Raw genomic sequence first — 24,099 nt, 5'->3', positions numbered from 1 at the left:
ATCCGTAGGTGTATGCTCTTGTTTGAATTTATTTGCATATCCGCGGAGGGGAGGGGATAAAGGAGCTATACCCCACCGACTATTTAAACAAACTTTGTCGAAAACTAATGTGACATCTTTGATGATGTCAACTATCAATGTAATAGTCGATATGCGCGCCTCACGCGTGCTTTGTATGTAATGTCATATAGTTATATACTGCCATATAACGCATCATTTATGTTTGTGTCCCTTTAGGTGTACGCCATTAAGGCAACCGTTTAGACCCTAGCAAAAACAGCTCGCCTCCAACACGGCCTTTATTTTAAGAGCGAATGATTTGGTTAAAATATTGCTTTGAAATAAAACAAACATAAGCAAGAACTGAAAATAAACATTTTCACAAACTAAAACATTCACAATCCAAATGAACGGTTTAACACACTATTTCTTTCCCTTTTTTGCTTTTTTCGCGCCTTTCTTCCCTCCTTTCAGCGCCTTGCGGACACGGAAACCCCGCCAAACCGCCTGGATGCGGACGGCCGCGTAATTCCGCTGTACCAACTCCTGTTGACGCTTTTTCTCCGCCTCGGCGGCCAAGCGGCGCTCTTCCAGGATAGCATTATACTTAGCTTCCATGTTCTGGAACTCTTGTTCCATCTCGCGCAAGTCTTGTTTTTCCTCTTCGTAGAGTTTGGCGACTTTATCCAACTCGTCCTAGAAAATAGGAATGTTGGGAAAACTTTATTTGGAATTGCAGCCTTGAGACAAGTTTCTATTAATCTATAACTTTATTAGGGCTGATATATATACAGGGGTGGATACAGGAGGGGTGAATTGGGTGGAAATCCACCCCCTTAGCTCAAACTATGAAGGTGGATGAAATAAGAAAAAAAGTGAGGGGAAAAATGTGATTAAAGAAAAATAGAAAGGGGCAATGTAAGAGATCTTTCTAAGAAAAAATACGGCTAGAAAAATGTTGTTAATAGTTTGGGCCCAGCTAAAAGTTCTTGTCTACTTGCCTGCTTCGCTCCCATATCTGCGTCGTACTTCTGAATCCAATTGTAAACTTCGGTGCCAATTTTAAACGCTCGCTAGGAAAGCAAAGTTCAAAGTTTTCGTGGTTCTTAGAATGGATAATGTTCACAGGATGTCATCATGAGATTATTACCTCTATCTCACTATCATGTCACGTGTCTTATCAGCACCTCGTGTACAAGTGAAAACATAACCAATCTGTTTGCCTTTTTTCTATACCAGGATTTTTTTCGTAAACATGTCTCCCTATATAAACATCTGGCCCTTTGTGTCCTTCCCCTCAGAACCTTTCTTGTTAAATATATCTTCCTACATAAACATCTTTCCCTCTATGCCCTTCCCCTTAGAACCTTTCTTTGTAAATATACCTCCCTATATAAATGCATCTTTTCCGTTATGCCCTTCCCCTCAGTACCTTTCCAAGCACTCGGTTCCTTCTTAATCACACGGTACCTTTCTAAGCACGGTCTCCTCCTCCCTGTGTTCACGCCGCCGGTCGCGCACGTGTTTTCTCTTTGTGATCATGTCTTCTCGAATGGTCATTTTTTTGTTCTCCGAAGTCTTAATCTCAGTGGAACACTGTTTGGCGGCGTCTGATAGAGTCTTTCTTTGCGCTTCATGGGTCACATTGTTGATCATGGACAGCTCGCTCTTTAACTGTGCGATGATAGTGTTGCGCTTTGACACCTGCCAGCGAAGGGACGCTAGTGTTACACGTTTAAAATCACGTAAATTGCTATCGTTCCCTGCTACGATCCTAGTACGGTGTTCAAGTTAGGGTCACTGTGTCACGGTTACTTTAGGATCATCCCGTTTCAGCCATCACGTTAGGATCATCACGTTACAATCATCACGTTATAATCATCACGTTAGGGTCATCACGTTACAATCACCACGTTAGGGTCAGCACGTTACAATCATTACGTTAGGGTCATCACGTTACAATCACCACGTTAGGGTCAGCACGTTACAATCATTACGTTAGGGTCATCCCGTTACAATCATCACGTTAGGGTCATCACGTTACAATCATTACGTTAGGGTCATCCCGTTACAATCATCACGTTAGGGTCATCACGTTACAATCATTACGTTAGGGTCATCCCGTTACAATCATCACGTTAGGGTCATCACGTTACAATCATTACGTTAGTGTTATCACGTTACAGTCATCACGTTACAATCATCACGTTAGGGTCATCCCGTTACAATCATCACGTTAGGGTCATCCCGTTACAATCATCACGTTAGGGTCATCACGTTACAATCATTATGTTTGGGTGATCACGTTACAGTCATCACGTTAGGGTCATCCCGTTACAATCATCACGTTAGGGTCATCACGTTAGGGTCATCCCGTTACAATCATCACGTTAGGGTCATCCCGTTACAATCATCACGTTAGGGTCATCACGTTACAATCATCACGTTAGGGTCATCACGTTACAATCATTGCGTTAGGGTCATCACGTTACAATCATCACGTTTGGGTAATCACGTTACAGTCATCACGTTAGTGTTATCACGTTATATTCATCACGTTTGGGTCATCACGTAAGGGTCATCACGTTATAATCATCGCGTTAATGTTATCACGTTAGGGTCATCACGTTACAGTCATCACGTTAGGCTAATTACGTTACAATCATTACGTTTGGGTAATCACGTTACAGTCATCACGTTATGTTATCACGTTATATTCATCACGTTTGGGTCATCACGTAAGGGTCATCACGTTATAATCATCGCGTTAATGTTATCACGTTACAGTCATCACGTTAGGCTAATCACGTTACAATCATCACGTTAGGGTCATCACGTTATAGTCATCACGTTAGGGTCATCACTTTATAATCACCATGTTAATGTTATCACGTTATATTCATCACGTTATAGTCATCACGTTAGGGTCATCACTTTATAATCACCATGTTAATGTTATCACGTTACAGTCATCACGTTAGGGTCATCACGTTATAGTCATCACGTTAGGGTCATCACGTTATAGTCATCACGTTAGGGTTATCACGTTATAATCATCACGTTAATGTTATCACGTTACAGTCATCACGTTATAATTTTCACGTTAAGGTCATCACGTTAGGCTCATGACGTTATAGTCATCACGTTAGGGTCATCACATTATAGTCATCACGTAAGGGTCATCACTTTATAATCACCATGTTAATGTTATCACGTTACAGTCATCACGTTACAATCATCACGTTAGGGTCATGACGTTACAGTCATCACGTAAGAGTCATCACGTTATAATCATCGCGTTAATGTTATGACGTTACAGTCATCACGTTAGGCTAATTACGTTACAATCATTACGTTTGGGTAATCACGTTATGTTATCAAGTTACAGTCATCACGTTAGGGTCATCACGTTACAATCATCACGTTAGGGTCATGACGTTACAGTCATCACGTAAGGGTCATCACGTTATAATCATCGCGTTAATGTTATGACGTTACAGTCATCACGTTAGGCTAATTACGTTACAATCATTACGTTTGGGTAATCACGTTATGTTATCACGTTATATTAATCACGTAAGGGTCATCACGTTACAATAATCACGTTAGGGTCATCGCGTTATATGCATCACCTTGGGGTCATTACGTTAGGGCCATCACGTTATAGTCATCACGTTATTGTTATCACGTTACCGTCATCACGTTAGTGTTATCACGTTATAGTCATCACGTTATAGTTATCACGTTAGGGTCATCACGTTATAGTAATCACGTTATAATCATCGCGTTAATGTTATCACGTTACAGTCATCACGTTAGGCTAATCACGTTACAATCATCACGTTAGGGTCATCACGTTATAGTCATCACGTTAGGGTCATCACGTTATAGTCATCACGTTAGGGTCATCACCTTATAATCATCACGTTAATGTTATCACGTTAGGGTCATCACGTTAAGGTCATCACGTTAGGGTCATCACGTTATAATCATCACGTTAGGGTCATCACCTTATAATCATCACGTTAATTTTATCACGTTACAGTCATCACGTTATAATATTCACGTTAAGGTCATCACGTTAGGGTCATCACGTTAGGGTCATCACGTTATAATCTTCACGTTCAGGTCATCACGTTAGGGTCATCACGTTAAGGTCATCACGTTAGGGTCATCACGTTAGGGTCATCACGTTATAATCATCACGTTAGGGTCACCACCTTATAATCATCACGTTAATTTTATCACGTTACAGTCATCACGTTATAATATTCACGTTAAGGTCATCACGTTAGGGTCATCACGTTAGGGTCATCACGTTATAATCTTCACGTTAAGGTCATCACGTTAGGGTCATCACGTTAGGGTCATCACGTTAGGGTCATCACGTTATAATCATCACGTTAGGGCCATCACGTTATAGTCATCACGTTATTGTTATCACGTTACCGTCATCACGTTAGTGTTATCACGTTATAGTCATCACGTTATAGTTATCACGTTAGAGTCATCACGTTATAGTAATCACGTTATAATCATCGCGTTAATGTTATCACGTTACAGTCATCACGTTAGGCTAATCACGTTACAATCATCACGTTAGGGTCATCACGTTATAGTCATCACGTTAGGGTCATCACGTTATAGTCATCACGTTAGGGTCATCACGTTATAATCTTCACGTTAAGGTCATAACGTTAGGGTCATCACGTCGAAAAAAATGCAACGAGGTGTTGATGGTTGGTAGTGATTGGTAATAGACGAAGTAGCAAGATTATAGATTTGTAAAGAGCGCTAAAAGGATGGATATTACAGACGTTTCGAGGCTCCTGGCTCTTCATCAGTGTCATCAGCCTCTGTAATATCTATCTTTTCTAGCGCTCTATAATCATTCTACTTCATCACGTCGGTGCACCCCACGTTAGCATCTCCACGTTAAAGGCATCTCGTTAAAACCATCACGTTACGAGAGTAAAGATATAGTCTTTACGTGGAAGATACCGCATTAGGATGTTCACGTTATAGTCATCAGTTAAGATCCCTCGCGTTACGAACGTCGTTATAGTAATCAAGTTATGCTTGCTTGTTATGCTTGACGCTAACCTCGTGCTCTTTATCTCGTACGGCTTCTCGACAGCGAGCCTGTAGTCTCCCCTTTGCAGCGTTCGTCTTTCTTTCCCGCGTCAGGATATCCACGATGTACCCCTTACGGTCAAATTCTTCAGTCGGTGTCGTCAGCAGTCTCTCTTTCATGACCATGCTGAGTTGTGTCATAAACTGGAGCAGTTCCTGGTGGACTGGGTCTGTTTTGTGTTTGCTACCTGTATGACGTGTTATATCAGTGACATCACGTGACGGTGCTATCGACGTGCTATCACGCGACAAAAAGATACCGCACCTCTAGATATCCCATAAGAATCAACATCATAATATATCATCATTAGTGGGTGTGGGTGAGGGGGTGGTATTTATTAGTAATCATTTCTAATAGCTGGGGATTAGCTAATTTTGTCTCTGGAAAACTTCTATGATAAAAATATATTTGGGAATCGAACCTCATGCTTTTGTTGTTGTTTTTAAAAAAGAAAATTAAAAAGGTTTTCTTAATTCATGCTCTCCTGACATACGGTTTTCAATACATTAGAGTCATAGTCGCCATCTTGTTCAACAAGGCGTATCAGGCTGAAATAAAGGTAAGGGGAGCATATTACTTTCACTCCTCTCTCCCCTTTCTATTCACAGCTTGCTTGCGACGAAACAAAGCAAGATGGCATAAGCCAACTCGGTGCAACGTTTGCACTAAGATACTAAACTCAAGCTCTCTGGTCAGGCCACCTTGACTAGCATCACAAATATACTTGCGCAGTTCGTACCTAGTATGACTTCTACGGCTTTAGGATTCTTCTTGAAGTGCCTGAGTATGTCCATGAGAGAGAATTTCAGTCCTTGTTCTGATATGATGGTGTCCTGCTTAAGCTTGTGCCAGCGGGGCGTGGGTTGGTTCAGGAGGGGAGGGGAGACTGGGGATTCATGGCTATCACGCTCCGAATCAGAAGATGACGTGACAATTACTGGCACACTGGACATCTCTCTTTCCTCTAGTTCCAGCTCACGCAAGTTGTGCTGAAAGACATTGGGCGCTAGTCTTGAGATAGTTATAGATTTGGGAGGCACATAGATATGTATGAAAAGTTATTACCAGTGAGTGGGATAGTGGTGATTGTGTCGCGTGGGCAGTTTTTTCGTGGTTTATTGACAACACTAGTCTTTATTCGGAGGCACATAATCATCTTGTCATCAGTAAGTGGGCTGGTTGTGTAAAGTGTACTTGTTTATATACTCATAATAGGAATTTATATTTGCATTATTTGCTCAAATATGTGCTCCCATTAAAAAATAAATCATTATTAGTTAGTAATACATTTTGAGCAGTATCAAGATAGGATGTATAAAGTTAAAGCCTTCAAAAGTATTCCATCTTTATAATCACGCACACTTTACCTCATATCTCTCCATACGCGATGCATGGTAATCCAACAACTCCACTAGGTCCGTACCCAGGACAACTCCAAAACGCTCTCTTTCTCTCATCACGTGACCTAGAATGGTAGCTAGCTCTAGCCTCAGTATAGTGTCCTCAAGCACGGCCATGATTCGCTGAGACTCAAGCATGTGTAGGTTCTTCTTGTTGGGCTCCAAGATCCTGCAGGGGTCAGGAGCGAAGCCTTTAGGCAGGTTGCTTGAGGGAGACGCCTTAACTTGACGTATCCATGTATCTGATGTGGAGCCCCCCGGTGGACTTTCCACAGGCGCCATTTTATCTTTGCAACTGCTGCCAATCTTTGAAATGTAAGATAACGAGACTACGTTTCGCTGTTTAATACAATGATTTAGCGTAGTTCTTGTCAATTAGTGATGTCATAGATACTTAGTATAACGTGTTGCCTGCGTCACAATGCGCGTGCCTTTTCAGTCTTTTGCCTGCGCGCTCCTAAGAAGACTTGGGGCGCGTTTTTTCCTATCACTCTGGAATAGGAATGGTTGGTAGAGAATGTTCAGAATGACATTCGAGCCATTCTGCTACAGGTAGCAGAATGGGTGGAATGGCCTCTACTCCATTCCGGAATGGGAACGCGGGATACACGAACGCGCGCTTTTCTATTATCATTCTCATTCGGGAATCACGAGTAAAAGAAAGGCGCCCTCATGCTTGTGAGCACCTAGTTAGTATTTGCCTGTGCGCGCCAGAAGGTTTCTCCAGCTAATGATGTTCCTGTGACTACTACATGGTATTCTGTGCTTAGTCTCTGTGATCCTTTGCACAAAAAATGTTTATATTGTATATTCTACATAAACAACACACAAGGTGTGAGGAGTGCAGCGTTATGCAAACTGGTAAGTGAAAGACGAATGTAATAAGCTAAATATATAGGCATGATTGAACCTCTAGAGAACGCGCAAGGCGCGAATTCCAAATGCCCAACATAAACACATTAGTCTATTACAGACTTCAAATCAAGATCGCTTTGACGTCATATATGTCACCGACTTGGTTTATCCTCGGATCTGCCCACCCATACGTCCATTACTGCCCGGTTGCAGTAAAAGGGGGTTGCAGCATTATTTGCCTCCTTTTATTGGACTCTTGAACCTTCCTCATAAGACGATTCATAGAATTAGGGAGGGGGGAGATCTCTTACTGGTCTTGTAAAAAAAGGCATTCCCGGATTTCCGATTCACTTGTCTTTTTTAGCAGCATTATTTGCCTCCTTTTATTGGACTCTTGAACCTTCCTCATAAGACGATTCATAGAATTAGGGAGGGGGGAGATCTCTTACTGGTCTTGTAAAAAAAGGCATTCCCGGATTTCCGATTCACTTGTCTTTTTTAGCAGCATTATTTGCCTCCTTTTATTGGACTCTTGAACCTTCCTCATAAGACGATTCATAGAATTAGGGAGGGGGGAGATCTCTTACTGGTGTTGTTAAAAAAAGGCATTCCCGGACTTCCGATTCACTTGTCTTTTTGAGTAGCATTATGTGCATCCTTTTTTGGACTCTAGTTAATTTTTTCCTTAGTCATAGAATAAGAGGGGAGCTATTTTGTTCAACTACTGTTAGAAGGCAGCCATTTTTATCACAGTTTTACTTATTTTCATTTCAGTACAGTTTTTTTATTTTCATTTCAGTTATCAAAATATGATTTTGATTTGCTATCTATCGTTTAATTAGTTTAAGATATATATATATATATATATATATATATATATATATATATATATATATATATATATATATATATATATATATATATATATATATATATATATATATATATATACTTTTCACTAAAATGCGTACGACATAGAGGTCGTATGAATGCTGTGTTGGATGAATTCCCTTCAAGCAGGGCGAGATCAAGCGACACCACACGCAGAGTGCAGGTGAACCTGTGCAAGGTTCATATATAAAATCCTCTTTAAATACCTAAATACTTTTATCAGTTTTATCGATATAAATTTACATCACGTACTCCATAAATATTTTCTGAAGACGAGGTTTAAGTTGATCTTGATCACTATATAATCAAGTTCTGCACACTATCTGACTATTTTCACGTCCCCGCCTAGCATGACGCAAGAAACAGATCTTAGTAATTCTGTCATAACACCAAATTCAATTTTTCTAATTGATTTTGTTACTTCAAAATATTTTTGATAATCTGTAGTTCATGTTATTCAAGTTAGCAGTTGTGTGCAAGGGTATAAACTTGTCGAGATAAATGTTTCCTAACTCTTCATTCACAATCTGTTGTGACTGTTCATGTTACCTCTAAGCGTCCAACCACGAGACGATGGTCCGCCCGCGGTAATTCGAGTTTATTTTTTTCCAAATACTATAATAGCTTTTGTCTCGACGGAACGCCCAACATACTAGATACTGGCACTTCCCTCACTGTAGATGGAAACTCATCCTCCTATTGGACATATGAATCTGTTCTCCGAGTGCCACACCCGCTATAGTTCTGTAATCGTCCTTGTTCCAGCGAATGAGGGCTGAGGAGATGACCCCATAGTACCACACCCATATTATATGGTGCGCTATAGTTCTGCAATAGGCGTCTTGCGTGCGCCTCCAGCTGACACTCATCAACTCGTCCTTGACCGAGCAAATGAGGGCCTGAAGGGATGACCCCATAGTGCCACACCTATATTGTATGGTGCGCTATAGTTCTGTAATAGGCGTTTTGCGTGCGCCTCCCGCTGACAATCTCATCAACTCGTCCTTGATCGAGCGAATGAGAGGCTGTGGGGATGCCCCCAGGGTGTTGGCTCGCGGATCATTGGAATTGACATCGATGACCGTATCACGCGACCTAGGTGCGATATTTCCGAATGGGTCTTTCGTAGGTGAGCTTCCTAAGGCTCCTGGGTAATTTGACTGCAACAAAAAACATAAATTTAGCGACTGAGTAGACTATAGAAAGGAATAATTATTCTTAGATGCGATAACAATAGAACTCATCTGACCTTCGCAAGATCTGGATAAAGGTCAGCCATCGTATCCTCTGCTCTGTATGGACTCCAAACGACATCACCCTGGAAACGTAAGGAGAGCATGACGTCAGAACACGGGAATTGAGTTAGATTTTAAGGGGCAGTGTCATGGTAAGAGCTTTGCAACAGCTCTCCGGCCCTGACACAATGAATTTCAGTCAAATTCTAATATTGACTTATAAGCTTATGGTACACGTGGGAGACTTAAATTCAAAGGAAATGACCACAAACTGTCAATAAACATAGTTTTCAATAAAATATTGCATATAATTTTAAAAAGGCCTTTACAGCTTAAAGTTAAACTGTTTGTAGCCTACAATAAACACTGACTCCAGACATGCGCAGTACCATGACGCTTTTAAGTTACACTTTATCGATTTCTGAGTCGAATTGGCAATGCGCTTGAGCTCAGTTTCATGAGCTGAGACCATGTCCCCACGTATCCGTTTTCGTTTGAAAACGCAACCTTTTTGTTCCGTTTTCAAAAAGGTCCGCGTCCACACAAAGCGTTTTCATCTTGATACGACCCGTCCTCACGAAAACGCAAAAACAATACGAAAACGATAACAAGTTCTACAGCGCATGCGTACTCGCGCGCCAAGTGGACTGGACCTGAGTTGTAACGCCATCGTTTTCGAAAGGTTCCGTTTTCGTCCGTCCCCACGGCTCCGAAAGGGTATCGTTTTCAAATTGTTCCGTTTTCGGTCATCGTTTTCGAGTTTCCGTGTGGACGATACCCGTATCCGTAACAAAATGGTTGCGTTTTCAAACTAAAACGGATACGTGGGGACGGGGTCTGAGTTACACGAGCTGAGTTACAGCGCTTCTCGGTCACGTGGCTCACTGGGCTTGCATGGATGTCGGGTGCTGTACGGGAGAGTGATGTTCACACTTATGGTAAGAATGACTTAATTGGCAGATCACTCACGTAGTTATCGGGCTGTTGCTGTACGGGCGTGATGAACACGCTCTGGCCGTGAGGGTCTGTGTACGAGTACGTCGGCTGCTGTAGCTGCTGCTGAAGATACCGCTGCTTCTCGTAAGGATCCCACACTACCACGGGTTCACTCGTCAGTAGCGGCGGCGGCATCCGCATAGGCGGTCGGAAAGGGTATCCCCCAGGGTACCCACCCATGGGAGTACGCGGCATGGTCTGAGGAAACTGTCCAGAGCTTTCCAGTCTCCGTCGTTGCCTCGGTGTCGGTTCGGATGCTCGGCCGTGGGCGGGAGCTGGCTCAGGGAGGGCGGGACGCATTCCTGCGTACCGAGGGGGTGCAGGATGACGGATAAGGGAACCTGTTCGTGGGTCAGGGGGGTACTGTCGAGGATCTTGGGCGTACTGACGGGGTTCCTCCAGCCGTTGCTGGTTCTTCTTATAGGGTTCTAGGAGGCTGAATGCGTCTTCGAGTAGCGAGTGCATGCGGCGTCTCGTTTCCTCCATGCTGATGTCTGACTCGGCATCTGATGCTTCACCGCTGTCTTCTGTTTCTTTATCCTCCTGGTATGAGAAACAATATTATTAGCATGATTGTTATAAAGTGTGAACTCATTCTTGACATAGCACATCGCAATTCTACTTGTTTTTTTTTGTCGCAAGAAGGCCCAAAAAGTCAGTAAGAAAACGTTTGGATCTTGTACATGTTTTCAAAATTTTTAGGTGCTGACGTATTATAATCTTATACTATTGCTACTGTAAGAAGTTATTTTGACTTGAAAACTGCAAGTGAAAGCAGATCAAATTAGATTCTTGTCGTCACTAGAGAACGTCCCAAAAGGGCAATTCTTGATCCATCAAAAAACCAGCCTTTCTCACCTCTCTGTTGATCGGCTTGTAGCTCTTCAGCTCAATGCCCTCGTCATCTGCAGGTATGCTACCGACCTTCCGAGATTTTCTACCTTTCCTGCGTTGATTTCTGGGAAAAAGAAGTCAGCTCGGTCAGCTTTACTTATTTGGATTCAAAATGGCGGACGCTCTTAGAGCTGTCCAACAAAACGGAAAAATCAAAACTTGACGTCATTTAGGTCGCCGCGCATCCCAGAAACACCTGGGTATGAGACTAGATGACATCGATATTACTTAAATGTGCCTGTCATTGTTCGTTGTTCTGTTGTATACGATGTTTTATTAAAGCATTGGTTACTCACTTTGCGAAAGGATCCCTGGGGTCAAGCACGTCATCAAGGCTCTGCTGGGTTCGTGTCCAGGTCCTTTTGTCTTCGGGCGAGTGAGACTTGGCTTTACGTTGTTCGCGCAGGCGTTGTTTGTTGCGAAGTCGTTCAATGTCCGCCTGTCACAGAAAAATAGATAATTTAAAATGACTGTTTTATTTGTTTAAGTAGTACGAATAAACGAATGCCAATATATACTAAAATGATTACAAGGTTGTCAATTTGACATTTCACAACCTTTTTCGCAAAACCCACCTTTTGCTTGAGTTCTCGTTGCGTCGCCTTGCTTTGTCTCTTACGTGGAACTCTCTCCTCGTCTTCTGAAGGCTAGAAGAAAACGTCAACAAATATATTAGTATTACAAACGTCCTTCATTGAGAAAAAAAATTATCACAACCGTTCGTTGAGCAATAAACAACAATAGAGACTCACGTCTATTTTGGCGGCCACAAGCGAAGTGTTCTTGTTATCAATCGGCGGGAGAGACTGGGCCGGGTGTACTGAAGATCTAAATCGCACTGGTGGGTATCGTGGTGCACCGCTGGCTCCACCCATGACAGCGACCGCGGGCACCTGAGCTGCGGAGTATCGCGTGTTATCCGTCCGTGTGGTCGCCTCGCTTTCTGCCTCGGACTCCCCTTCACTCTCCTCTTCCTCCTCGTCGTCTTCAATAATGCCGCGGGCGGGTCTAGCCGGGGTGCTGCGGTGCAGGGGTCGCTCCTCTGTCCGCTTGCCGCGGACCCCTGGACCTGGTTGCGCCTTGATGATGCGTTCTCGACTGTCTGCCACTGTGTCCTGGTCATCCTCCTCTTCCTCCTCGCTCTCCTCGTACGCCGGATTTACCCTGAAATAAGACGCTCATAAACTTAGCAGCGGTCTCATGGTCTCATGCAAAATGCTATCGAGTAATAGGTAAATTATTCGCATATGAATCAAGTGTGATGTCATTTCTGACCAAATAATTATTTTTTTAAGTGTTTTACCTGTTTTCTTTCGGCGCATTTCTCATTGGCTTTTTCAACACTTTTCGTCTCAGTGACATCTCCCTGGAGGCTCGTTTGTCCTCGCGATCCTCGCTCGGGATCTCTGAGGCGGTTGCCGTTAGTGCCGTAGATTTCATGGCGTCTTTCCCCTCAGCGTAGCGAGCAACGTCGAAACCATGCGTAGGCTCATGCTAAAACGAAAATTTACATTAACAAATCTAACATAAAATACTAATATTTGGAGTTCATGCAAGAAGCAAAACTGTGTTACTTTGTTTGCACCCAAGTGATAACCCAGATACTACGACCATCGCTCACCATTCCTTGAACGTCGCTTATTAGGATCCATAAAATGATTATCCTGATATTACGACCATCGCTCACCATTCCTTGAACGCCGGTTATTGGGATTCATGTAATGATAACCCACATACTACGACCATCGCTCACAATTCCTTGAACGTCGCTTATTGGGATAACCCTGATATTACGAACATCGCTCACCATTCCTTGAACGTCGCCTATAGGGATTCATGTAATGATAACCCTGATATCACGACCATCGCTCACCATTCCTTGAACGTCACTTACTGGGATCCATGTAATGATAACCCTGATATTCCGACCATCGCTCACAATTCCTTGAACGTCGCTTATTGGGATTCATGTAATGATAACCCTGATATTACGACCATCGCTCACAATTCTTTGAGCGTCGCTTATTGGGATTCATGTAATGACCCTGATATTACGACCTTCGCTCACCATTTTACGCTGCTCCTCTATCATCTTCCCAGGAGGTTGCTTTGGTGGCGGCGGTCCGCAGCGGCACTTCCACCACAACAGTAAGATAATGATAATGAGCAGCAGGAGGGGGCCCAGGACCGCCCCGATGATCCAGTACTTCACTTCCGGTTGCGTCACAGGCACCGGAGGACTCTCTGTCACAACCGCGGGGTATGCCGGGACGGGAGGAGTGATTATCTTAAGGGGAGAGAGGTGAATATGAGTTACGAGGTGAAGATGTGTTAAATTATGAAACTATGCTGATAGAAACAAAGTGATGACAAAAAAATACACATAAATATATGAATATAATGATTATTTGGTCGATAACTGGGATCTTAATTAAGCTGATGACGGTTATAGCTGCTACTGCTGCTATAACATGACGATAGTAATGATTGATAATTGATGATGCAATTATGATGATGATTACAATGATGGTGATGATAATAACTGTTATGATGACGATAATGACAATTATTATAATGATGATGATGGTGACGATGACGACGATGATAACTATTTTGATGACTATTTTGATCATGATGACGGTGATGATGATGGTTACTTACCGCATATGGTGTCATCATCAGTGCCATCTCGTTGAGGGAGAGCCGGTTGAATGTCGCACTGGCGTACGTGGCATTGACCACTTTACCGGAATCAAAGATGAAGAAGATAACATCACCTTGCTGCGAACCGCCTACAAGGGTCACATTCTCAATCTGCAAACAGCGACAACACCATGTGGAAACTGAATGAAAAAACAACAACTGCAGCCATAACAACACCGTGAAGAATCTGTGTGCATGAAAACGATAACCACAACGACAACAGCAGCCAACAACAACAATTAACAAAGCCACCTTAACATCGAGCAAGAAGAAACAGTTTTTTTAACCAATGGAAATACCAGTATGAAACATAAGATGGTCACAAATACTACTACAACAAAAAGGTCACACAGCTACTTCGACTGCAACTAAAAACAAGAAAAAACATCAGATCCTTTCAGGTATCAATCGTTCCTACCTTAGCACTTATGCTACCAATGGCACGTCTCTTTCTTTTGTTGTAGGTCGCTTTACCGGCCTTGTACACCGTCGCTAACTTATCCTGAAGAGTCGCGAGGAAGTTCGGATCACTGACATTACCACCGGAAGTAATACCAGGGCCGGATATACGGGATTTCACGTGGTCGGTCTTGGTGGCTTTTAGGGTGCTGGATGTGTAGGGAGGCACGGCAACCTTGAACAAAATTAATAAAACACACTGTTAGCCCTATATCGGTTTATTATTCCCATTGAAATGGTCCACCTTTTAAAACTCATGAAATTAGTTCTTCAAGCAAATCAAACCCCAACCTTATGATAAGGAAACGCCTACATATGTCATATTTTAAAGATTGCTGATCAACCACTCATGTTGTTATTCGTTTACATTTGAAAATACAACGGCCTATTTACAAGAAAGCCCTTCAAATAACCACTGAAGTCTAAAGACTGACACTTTATTAACGATATTTAGTTGAAAGTATCTTACTATGCTTGAATTGGCCACTAACAATTCAACTGGCTATTGTGAAAGAGCGTAAAATGAGCATGTCCTCAGGATTTCCCCAAAAGAGAAAGATCACGTGACTAACAAACTCACGTGACTAACAAACTCACGTGACTAACAAACACACGTGACTAACAAACTCACGCGACTAACAAACTCACCGGCTCGCGAAGCAATGCTGTGAGTACGACTATGTCTACTTGGTTAAAAGCCGCCACCACCACGCTACCGTCCTGGACCTGACCATTAACCTTGATGGAGAACTCAATGTAATAGTTACCGCTCACTTCTACCACGACCTTTGAGATCTGCAAACGGTACAAATAGGGTTAGGTAGAAAAAACACAGTCTCACGGGACAATAGTGGAGTATAAAGTACAACAAATAGGGTTAGCTAGGGAATTTGTATTTGGCAACCTGTATTTTTGCTCAAATAGCCCCTTACGCAGGTAAAGGTAGCTGGTTCATTGTATGACATTTTGAGGATATCCAAAGAGTACGAAGGGGAAGAAAGTGCTGGACTCACCGTAGCAGTGACAGTAGCAGGTGAAAGGCTCTTCTTATCCTTGTAGTACGCTGCCAGTCTGTTTTCCAACGCAAGCTTGTTCGCGGTAAAGGTCAAGTTTCGGGCGTTGCTCTCAAAGATCATGGACACGAGGCCTACTGAGGGGGGTTGGGTTGGTACATAAACAGGACTCGGCATTCTTGTCACCTGGGACCAAATAGTATTTAAGAGTTGCATCGACATAAGAGCAAATACCAAACACAGCTGCCTTGTGTGATTCTATAAATTATTCATACCCCTTCCCCATAAAGGGAACTTTCTGAGGGCCCCACCCCTCCCAAAACGCCCCGAACCACCCCTACCCCTGGAAATCAGCACTGATTTTGACTTCAAAGTCTGACCATGTTAATTGTGGGATGCGTGTGTATGAATTACCGGGTAGCCGATCTTCTTGCTGACCAAGGTAGCAGAGAACTGATTGTATGTAGCAGAAGCCGATGCAGCAGTGACGTTCTGCCCGTTGGAATCTACGTAGAACAAAACATCCACATCTTCACTCTGGGCGCTTTGTCGCTGGGCGTCCGTGATCTGTTGGTGAAAGGTACCAAGGTTACGACACAACTAGTTCTCGTGACATGGTCGGCAAGACGGACAGGAACATAATGTGTGACATGTTTTGTAACCTATCAACGAAACTTGTAAGACATGTGATAGCCACCAACACGCGGATATACTGACACGTGACAAACACGTGTAACACAAAGGACGTGACAGAAGACATCATGGTGTAAGACACGTAGAAAGCCAACAACTTGTGAAAACATACTGACACGTGACATCACGGTGTAAGACACGTAGAAAGCCACCAATTCGTGAAAGTAGACAAGTGACTTACTCATGGTACACTGCTCTAGCCATGATATTCTCACTTACCGTGACTTGCGTCCCGGCCACTGCTCGCTTTCTTCGTCTCCTTGATTCTGCCACGCTAAACAACTCTTCCAATCCCTTCGATACTTGTTTCTGGAACGCCTCTGAATTGACATTAGTACTAAGTGGAACAGTTAGACCCATACTTAGCAGCGACTCAGATACTGGCGGCTGAATGGTCGATGTGGGGGCGACAACTTGAGTTGAGCTTGATGGTGTTACTGCCGCAGTTTTGACTGTTGATGTTGATGTTGAACTCTGAGCTACCGGCAGACTTGTTGGAGGCAAGGTGCTGGAGGCTGCTTCACTTGAAGATAGTGTAAGACTTGGCGATGGCTCAAGAACTTCGGAAGTAGTGGTGGCAGGGGTTGCAGTTAGGCTCACGCTCTTTGTAGAAGCTGGGGTCACAGAAGGCTGCACACTTGCTGAAGGGCTAACAGTTGTTGCTGTTGTTGAGCCAATAACAATAACAGTAGAGTTTTCGGGGATGGTAGAGGTCAAAGACGCATTAGCAACTACTGTATGTGTCATAGCTTGTGAAGTACCGACAGTCGATGTGGCCGAGGAAAACACTGTGGAATTCACAGATGTGACGGTTGCATTCTTTACAGCTGTTGATGATGTCATAATAACTGAAGAACTTGACGGGGATGTTGTGTTGACAACGGCTGACTGAGCCACGGAACTCGATTGCCTTGTAACATTAATCGAAGCTGTAAGCACGGAAGTCGGTGTTGGAATGAATGTTGTTACTGCAGGTACCATTCTCGTTGTGTAAACCACAAAGCATATTCCAAGACTCGATATCGTGATAAGAGGGTTCTTTGGCACAGGTGACACAGAGCTATAGCTTGCTGTAGAGGTTACATAGTGGGAGCTGATCATCTTGTCTCCAGAACTGGAGAGTCCAGGCGTTGTCGTGGTCGGAGTGGATGGAGTGTAGAGATGAGTGGACCACTCGCTAATAGAAGGATGAACTAAAGCTTCGCTAGTGCTTGTTGTAATTGGCAATGTCGTAGTTATTTGTGATACGTACGTCGAAGCTGTGGATGCCTCAGCTACAGGCTGGTAGGAGGTGTCTCCTGGTGACGGCCTGGTGATAGATTCACTGACAATGACAGATTCAACAGCAGTGGTACCAACGGTAATCGGTGATGGTAAAATTTGAATAGTTTCATTAAGTGATAAAGTCTGCTTCTCTCCTTGAGTTTGAGTTGCCGTTAAGTTGGCGAATTCGTGGTAGGAACTTGTTTGACTGGCAATCGAAACAGTCTGTATCACTGTAGTACTGGACTGATTTTCCTTTGATAGCACAACCGATGTAAGCCTGGGAGTTTCAGTTACAGGAGTCGAATACTGTATTAACTGGGAGGTCGGTGACAGAGGTGTGGCCACTGTGTGGTTGTAGCTGACGGAGCCATTACTTGCCGAGTTGATAAAAGATGACACTGAAAGTGTGTCAGTAGAGCTAGCCACCATACTAACAGATACTGGGCTTGCTTCCAGACTAAGAAAGGGTGTAGCGCTTGTCGTATGTGAAGCCTGTGTTGCACTGACGTTTGACAACACTGTGGTCTGATTGGCTCTAACAGTCGACGTTTCGTTTGGAGATTCTGTTGATGAAATCGAGGAGTCATATGCAGATGAAGATGCGTCAGTCGCAGGTTTAGACGACAAATAGGATGATACAGCAGCGTCTGATACTGATGTTGATGGTGATGATGAGGACGCTGATAAATTGCCACTGGGTGAAACACCCTCTTGGATAAGAGAGAAAGATGTTGTTGTGGCTACGCTGTGTTCCTGACTGGATAAACTGCTACTAGATGAAGATGCCGACTGCAAAGTGGTGGTTGTGGCTACGCTGTGTTCCTGACTGGATAAACTGCTACTAGATGAAGATGCCGACTGCAAAGTGGTGGTTGTGGCTAAGCTGTGTTCCTGACTGGATAAATTGCCACTAGGTGAAGATGCCGACTGCAAAGTGGTGGTTGTGGCTAAGCTGTGTTCCTGACTGGATAAATTGCCACTAGGTGAAGATGCCGACTGCAAAGTGGTGGTTGTGGCTAAGCTGTGTTCCTGACTGGATAAATTGCCACTAGGTGAAAATGCCGGCTGCAAAGTGGTGGTTGTGGCTAAGCTGTGTTCCTGACTGGGTAAATTGCCACTAGGTGAAGATGCCGACTGCAAGGTGGTAGTGGTAGCCGTGCTCAGTTCTTGGGTGGATGTTGTGTTCACTGCAGATCCACTAGACACACCAACCGAAGTCCCCTGAGATACTTTAGATGCTGAGAAACTTTGGTTTGATTGGCTGGCAATAACACTGGATGAACCACTAACCGATTCTGTGCTTACGTTATTGTCCAACAAAACGTCTACGTTGACAGTTGACTGAGCAACAACTGATGGGAGTTCAGATAAATTTTCAGAAGAACTTATAGCATCACTGCTAACATTGCTCTGGACCCCTTCAATGTCTCGTCGCCTTCTTCTTGCTTGGTGTACGCTACTTGTCGGCGTCTCAGTGGGCTCGCTACTCATCACCTGATTATTGGTCACGGTAGCTGCATTGCTGTCATAACCAGATACTGATGCCAAAGTTTGTGTTGCTGAAAAGGTATCATTTCTTGAGTGTGTTTGCGATGGAGATGGGACCAGAATAATAGTACTAGTGGCTGAGGCTGATGTTTGAGTAACTGTAGTTGCTAATACTGATACTGCCTTAGGTTCTGCTACAAAGCTTGACGAGGTTTGACCAGATTCAGCCACAAGGCTTGACGAGGTTTGACCAGATTCGACCACAAGGCTTGACGAGGTTTGACCAAATTCAGCCACAAGCCTTGACGATGTTTGACCAGATTCAGCCACAAGGCTTGACGAGGTTTGACCAGATTCAGACACAAGGCTTGACGAGGTTTGACCAGATTCAGCCACAAGGCTTGACGAGGTTTGACCAGATTCAGCCACAAGGCTTGACGAGGTTTGACCAGATTCAGCCACAAGGCTTGACGAGGTTTGACCAGGTTCAGCCACAAGGCTTGACGAGGTTTGACCAGATTCAGCCACAAGGCTTGACGAGGTTTGACCAGATTCAGCCACAAGGCTTGACGAGGTTTGATCAGTGATGCTTGTTGACAGGCTGATGAAAGTTGCTGATGTCTGATTGGTAGAGGTAGCCGGTGAGGCTTGGCTGCTGCTTGAGTTTGATGCAACAAGTTGAGATGAAGATGCTGATGCTGTCGATACTGCAGGAGAAGCAGAACTTGAATTCAAAGTTTCCGTTTTCAAAGCCTGCGAGTTGGAACTTGTAGCAAGTGACGTATGAGGCTGAGCCACAGCTAAAGACGTGCTTGCTGAAGTCGTGAGTGTTTTCTGAACGCTAGCAGATGTGGTGGTGTTTGAAGACACCGAGACTTCTGTAAAAGATTTAGACACTTCTGCATTAGAGGAAATTGCAAGGACTTGTGTTGTAGTGTTTTCTTTAACCGTTTCAGAAGTTGTTACATTTGATGCAGATGTGATATTAACTGATGCAGTGGGCAGCACTAAATTCACAGAAGCCGTCTGTGTTATAGATGAAGACGTGTAGTTTACTGGGACAGTAGTCTTGACCTCTGGTATAAACTCGTTTCCAGTAGTCGAACTTGGTGCAGTCATGGTCGATGACAACGCGCCAGTTGTGTTTCCAACAGAAGCAGAAGGCGGTGCTATTGCTTTCGTGCTGTTTATCATCTCGTTTACGTTTGATGTAGAAACAGAAGGGAAAACCGCACTTGTGGTTCCATTAGCTATTATCTCACTTGTAGAAACTGATAACTTTTCCGAAATAGTAGCTGACTTATTTCCAGAGTATGAGTTTGTAGGGGATACACTGGCAATAGGGGTCAATTCCATAAGCAAAGTTTCTGATACGGTAATATTCCTTGGAGTCTCTGTTGCAAAGGTTGAGTCTTCGGTCTTGGGACCCTCAGAGCTTGGGCTTGGAGTGATGATCGATCCATAGTCAGTGCTTGAGCTGATAACTGTGGTTACCTCAATCACACTCTGACTTTTTGCTGATGTTTGGGTCACCGTTTCTTGTGGTGCTGTTGCTGAGATTGTTAGCATTGATGTGGGAATGCTGCTCACTATTCCTAAGTCCACTGTTGTTGTTATTGTTGTCGCATTTGCCGTGGCTACAGGAATGTAGGTTTGTTCCACGACATAGGTTATGTAGCACAAATAGGAAGAAGATGTCACAATGAGTTTGTCGATCTGTGAGCTAGTAGCAGTTTCAGAAACTGCCACTGATGATACCATTGCCTGCGTTGAGGTGGTAAAAGCAGGGGTAGGTGAAGGAGAAGATGCAGGGCTGGTTGAAGAGCCTGATATTCTGCTGTCTGATTTATTTGTGGGACTTGAGCTACTTGGAGATAGAGAGACTGGAGAGAGACTCGATGACAGAATATTTGAGGTAGCTGTGGCTTCTATCCCAACTGTAGCATTAAACAACATGGTTCCACTGACAGTAGGGTAACTAGTGGACTTGATTGATGATGGTGATGGTAGCAATTCAGTTTGGGTCTGATTTTGCACTTGAGAATTCAGTACCCCATTAGTTGATGGAGATGAAGTCTTGGTCTGATTTTGCACTTGAGAAGTTATCACCTCATGGGTGGATGGAGATAAAGTGATGTATTTGGAAGAAGATAGTGGTATATTGTATGTAGTTGAGACATTAATACTCTCATACAATACTGCTGATGATACATTTGCACCAATAGAGGAAGGCATCAATGGGTGAATCGAGGTTGAAGCATTGCTGCTTGCATGTACCTCATCAATTGTTGATGCTTCTTGACCAACAGTCGCAAATAGGGAAGAGGAAACAGTACTTGGTGAAACAGTTTGGACTCCTTCAACACCCACAGATGTGGATGCAGTAGCTTGCAAAGATGAAGTCGTTCCAGTTGCATTTTTGGTCCGAGATTGTACTTCAAGTGAAGTAGACAGATTGACAGAGACTTCAGCACTCTTGGTACTTGAGACTGTAGAACTGTTGGATTGTACAAACACTGACAAAGAAGCAGTTTCAGTAGCTTTCTCTGAGAATTTCCCATCAACAGAAGTCTGAACTACAGTTTGGTTTGATGATGGAAGTACAGAAGTTGATGAGTTTCTTGAGCCAAGGCCAGAAGGTGTAGAAGGGGATGACAGAGCAGGGGTTGATGAGATACCTGGACTATGTGAAAGACCAGGAGTGGAACTTGATACAGAACCATTTGATGTTGTAGAGGTCAGTTGCACTGATGAACTAGTGCTTGATATCTTCAATAAAACACTGGAAGTGTTACTGGTACTAACTGACCCATTTAAGGTCTTGGATAAGTTCAAGTTTATATTCACTGTTGATAAATCTTCCTGGGCAGGAGAGCTTGCAACAATGGTATTTGTTGAAGATGCTGTTTGCACTGTTTGATTGACAACACTTGGTGATAAATATTCTGTTAGGAAACTTATGACAGTGTTTGTATTTGATGACAAACTTGCTTGTAGGGACAATGACTGACTAGCAGTAGCATTTGAGTCTTTTGTAGATGATAAAGTATCTGAAAGAACAAAAATATGGAGACTTATCACATGGACATCCAAATACTACATATCATTTATAAATAAATTTGACATCACTTGCAATTAAAAAAAAGATGTACTACAATAAAGAAACCTTGCTAAATTTCATGCAATATAAAACTTTCAAGGTCTTTGCTTGTAAGGAATAGATGTACTACAATAAAGCAACTTTACTAAATTTCATGCAATATACAACTTTAGAAGACTTCCCTTCTAAGGAATAGACAATAAATCCAATAACTTTAAAAAAATAAATTTATTTCCCCCTCTTCCCTGAGGCAACATTATGTAAAATCCAATCGCATTCTTGATTCATGCTTGAATAGGATTATCAATCAGCATGCTTTGATATATTGTAGGTAATACAGGTGGTTTGGGCACTGGGGGTATGTGCCCCAGATATTTTAAAAAATAATAAGGAAATGACCAGAAGAGGCATGGCTGTCCCCTCCCCCCCAAAAAAAAAAATTAAATATTTCTGTATTGTGCCCCCCCCCCCTTCTCTTTGGCTCTGTAATATTATTAGAATGTGTAGTAAATGTTCCTAAAGGCATGCTTTTGGTAACCCAGCTGATACAGTAATTGTACCTGTCTATTAAGTGGCCACCCTAAGGACTGACAAGAGGCAACTTGGTAAATACATGAAAAACGAGTTTTTCGGGACTTTGTTAGATAATAGGTGGCTCCTTCATTAATAGAGGTACTGATGTACTGAGAAAAATGCGAGAAAAATAATAAATGGCTCTTTGAGTATTTAAATAAGAAATAAGGATACTTCAACGCAGAAGACACGGGAAAACAGTGAAGCATGAACTCACTTTGTTTTAAATCATGTTATACAAGTATTACGTTATACCTCTTGGTTGATTTCAAACGAAGTCGAACAAGAATGTAACTAACTTGGTAAAAAAAAGATGATTTAATTTTTTCTCACCAAAAACATAATATTAATTCACATAAAACAATAACATACCTAAAGATAGGGACGAGTAGTTCTTTGATGTACTTATAATAAATATCATACAAATAACATATGTGCTATTTACTGATTTGTGTTGAAAGGGTTTAGTAAAACTCATACCAACATGCACTTTATACTCTTGAAAACGCAAAAAACGTTACGTTAAGTAGAACGTGTGCGACAAATAAGGTAGACAACGGCTACAACAATAGTTGTTTTCTAGAGAATACTTAGTATGGATGCATTTTGCATATGAACGCTGGACACATCACGCTAAGTGAAATAAAGCACGCCTACGTCATGTAAAAGTTTATTTCATGGTCTTGTCTCAATATGTCTTTAAAATACAAGCAACTATAAAAGTATTCAATGTAAAAGGAGATCGGGTCAGAACTTTTAAAATTAGAACACGAATAGTCAACGATCGTTATTATTTATTAACGCGCCTTACTGCCTCTATGCTCAGCTTACAAACTAAAGAGTAAAAACACTAATTTTATTACTTTCAATGAAAGAGTTATTCGGTCTATAATCGATCCGAGCTGGATTAATGCAGTATCAACACACAAGAAAATGAACGAACCTGTTGTACTTGAAGGCGAGATAGAACCATCGATCGATGTAGCTATGGTTGAGTTGACGAACGTTGATGAATCATTCGAACTTGCAGCTTGCACACTTTGTATCATAATCCAAACGAACACGCAAAATATCGCCGTATTGTGGCGATTGTCCGCCATGATGTCTTCTATAACCACTTCAGTGTGGTTAGGGTTCAATCAGAAGGTGCATTGCTTGTGTGTCTGACTTAGACAGACGTTTTCTCTGAGTGGTTGTTGGTTTACGATTATCTTGGTAACCGGTTGGTGTTTATGCCGAAGCGGGGCCTTGCCGACAGAACAGCGGGTTAAATTAGCATACGATTTACATACGAGCATGCGCTGTGCTTGAATATTGGACCACCTCGGAAGGGGAGAACTTAAACTCACCCCTTTTATCACGAGTATTTCGCTTTTTTTAAATTTGATATGCCGCTTTA

At 42.8% G+C, this 24,099-nt stretch overlaps 2 protein-coding genes across 3 annotated transcripts; both read right to left on the bottom strand.

The window, feature by feature from the left end:
- Window positions 1–281: 281 nt before the first annotated feature.
- LOC5521511 (dynein regulatory complex protein 10) lies at window positions 282–6,907 on the bottom strand. The gene is made up of 6 exons (XM_032366643.2): window positions 6,502–6,907; window positions 5,874–6,123; window positions 5,104–5,321; window positions 1,471–1,704; window positions 1,002–1,073; window positions 282–696 (listed from the first exon to the last, which is right to left on the bottom strand). The coding sequence occupies exons 1-6, from the start codon at window positions 6,814–6,816 to the stop codon at window positions 424–426; spliced, it is 1,362 nt and encodes a 453-aa protein (XP_032222534.1). The 5' UTR covers window positions 6,817–6,907; the 3' UTR covers window positions 282–423.
- A 1,223-nt stretch (window positions 6,908–8,130) lies between these two features.
- Window positions 8,131–23,944, bottom strand: LOC5521510 (serine-rich adhesin for platelets). 2 transcript variants are annotated; one of them, XM_048728997.1, is made up of 17 exons: window positions 23,644–23,944; window positions 18,362–22,077; window positions 16,493–18,292; window positions 15,995–16,147; window positions 15,581–15,766; window positions 15,216–15,362; window positions 14,527–14,742; window positions 14,067–14,219; window positions 13,474–13,692; window positions 12,709–12,899; window positions 12,158–12,569; window positions 11,981–12,052; window positions 11,702–11,844; window positions 11,370–11,469; window positions 10,485–11,054; window positions 9,530–9,598; window positions 8,131–9,440 (listed from the first exon to the last, which is right to left on the bottom strand). In XM_048728997.1, the coding sequence occupies exons 1-17, from the start codon at window positions 23,798–23,800 to the stop codon at window positions 9,225–9,227; spliced, it is 8,520 nt and encodes a 2,839-aa protein (XP_048584954.1). In that variant the 5' UTR covers window positions 23,801–23,944; the 3' UTR covers window positions 8,131–9,224. The 2 variants fall into 2 exon arrangements, with proteins under 2 accessions (XP_048584954.1, XP_001641183.3); XM_001641133.3 differs by having other exon boundaries at window positions 16,493–22,077.
- Window positions 23,945–24,099: the final 155 nt, after the last annotated feature.

Source organism: Nematostella vectensis, chromosome 6 (assembly GCF_932526225.1).
Source record: "Nematostella vectensis chromosome 6, jaNemVect1.1, whole genome shotgun sequence".
Classification (NCBI taxonomy): Eukaryota; Metazoa; Cnidaria; class Anthozoa; order Actiniaria; family Edwardsiidae; genus Nematostella; species Nematostella vectensis.
The sequence above is the reverse complement of the archived record's forward strand: the minus strand, read 5'-3'. Positions and strand labels throughout refer to the sequence as shown.

Excerpts from the sequence above, each read along its gene's own strand:
- LOC5521511 (XM_032366643.2), bottom strand. The coding sequence starts at position 6,816 with ATGGCGCCTGTGGAAAGTCCACCGGGGGGCTCCACATCAGATACATGG. Across the intron at positions 1,705-5,103 it reads TACGAGATAAAGAGCACGAG|GTGTCAAAGCGCAACACTAT; the intron begins GTTAGCGTCAAG and ends CTTCGCTGGCAG. Across the intron at positions 697-1,001 it reads CAGATATGGGAGCGAAGCAG|GACGAGTTGGATAAAGTCGC; the intron begins GCAAGTAGACAA and ends CCTATTTTCTAG.
- LOC5521510 (XM_001641133.3), bottom strand. The coding sequence starts at position 23,800 with ATGGCGGACAATCGCCACAATACGGCGATATTTTGCGTGTTCGTTTGG. Across the intron at positions 13,693-14,066 it reads TGATGATGACACCATATGCG|ATAATCACTCCTCCCGTCCC; the intron begins GTAAGTAACCAT and ends TCTCCCCTTAAG. Across the intron at positions 11,845-11,980 it reads AACGAGAACTCAAGCAAAAG|GCGGACATTGAACGACTTCG; the intron begins GTGGGTTTTGCG and ends TTTCTGTGACAG.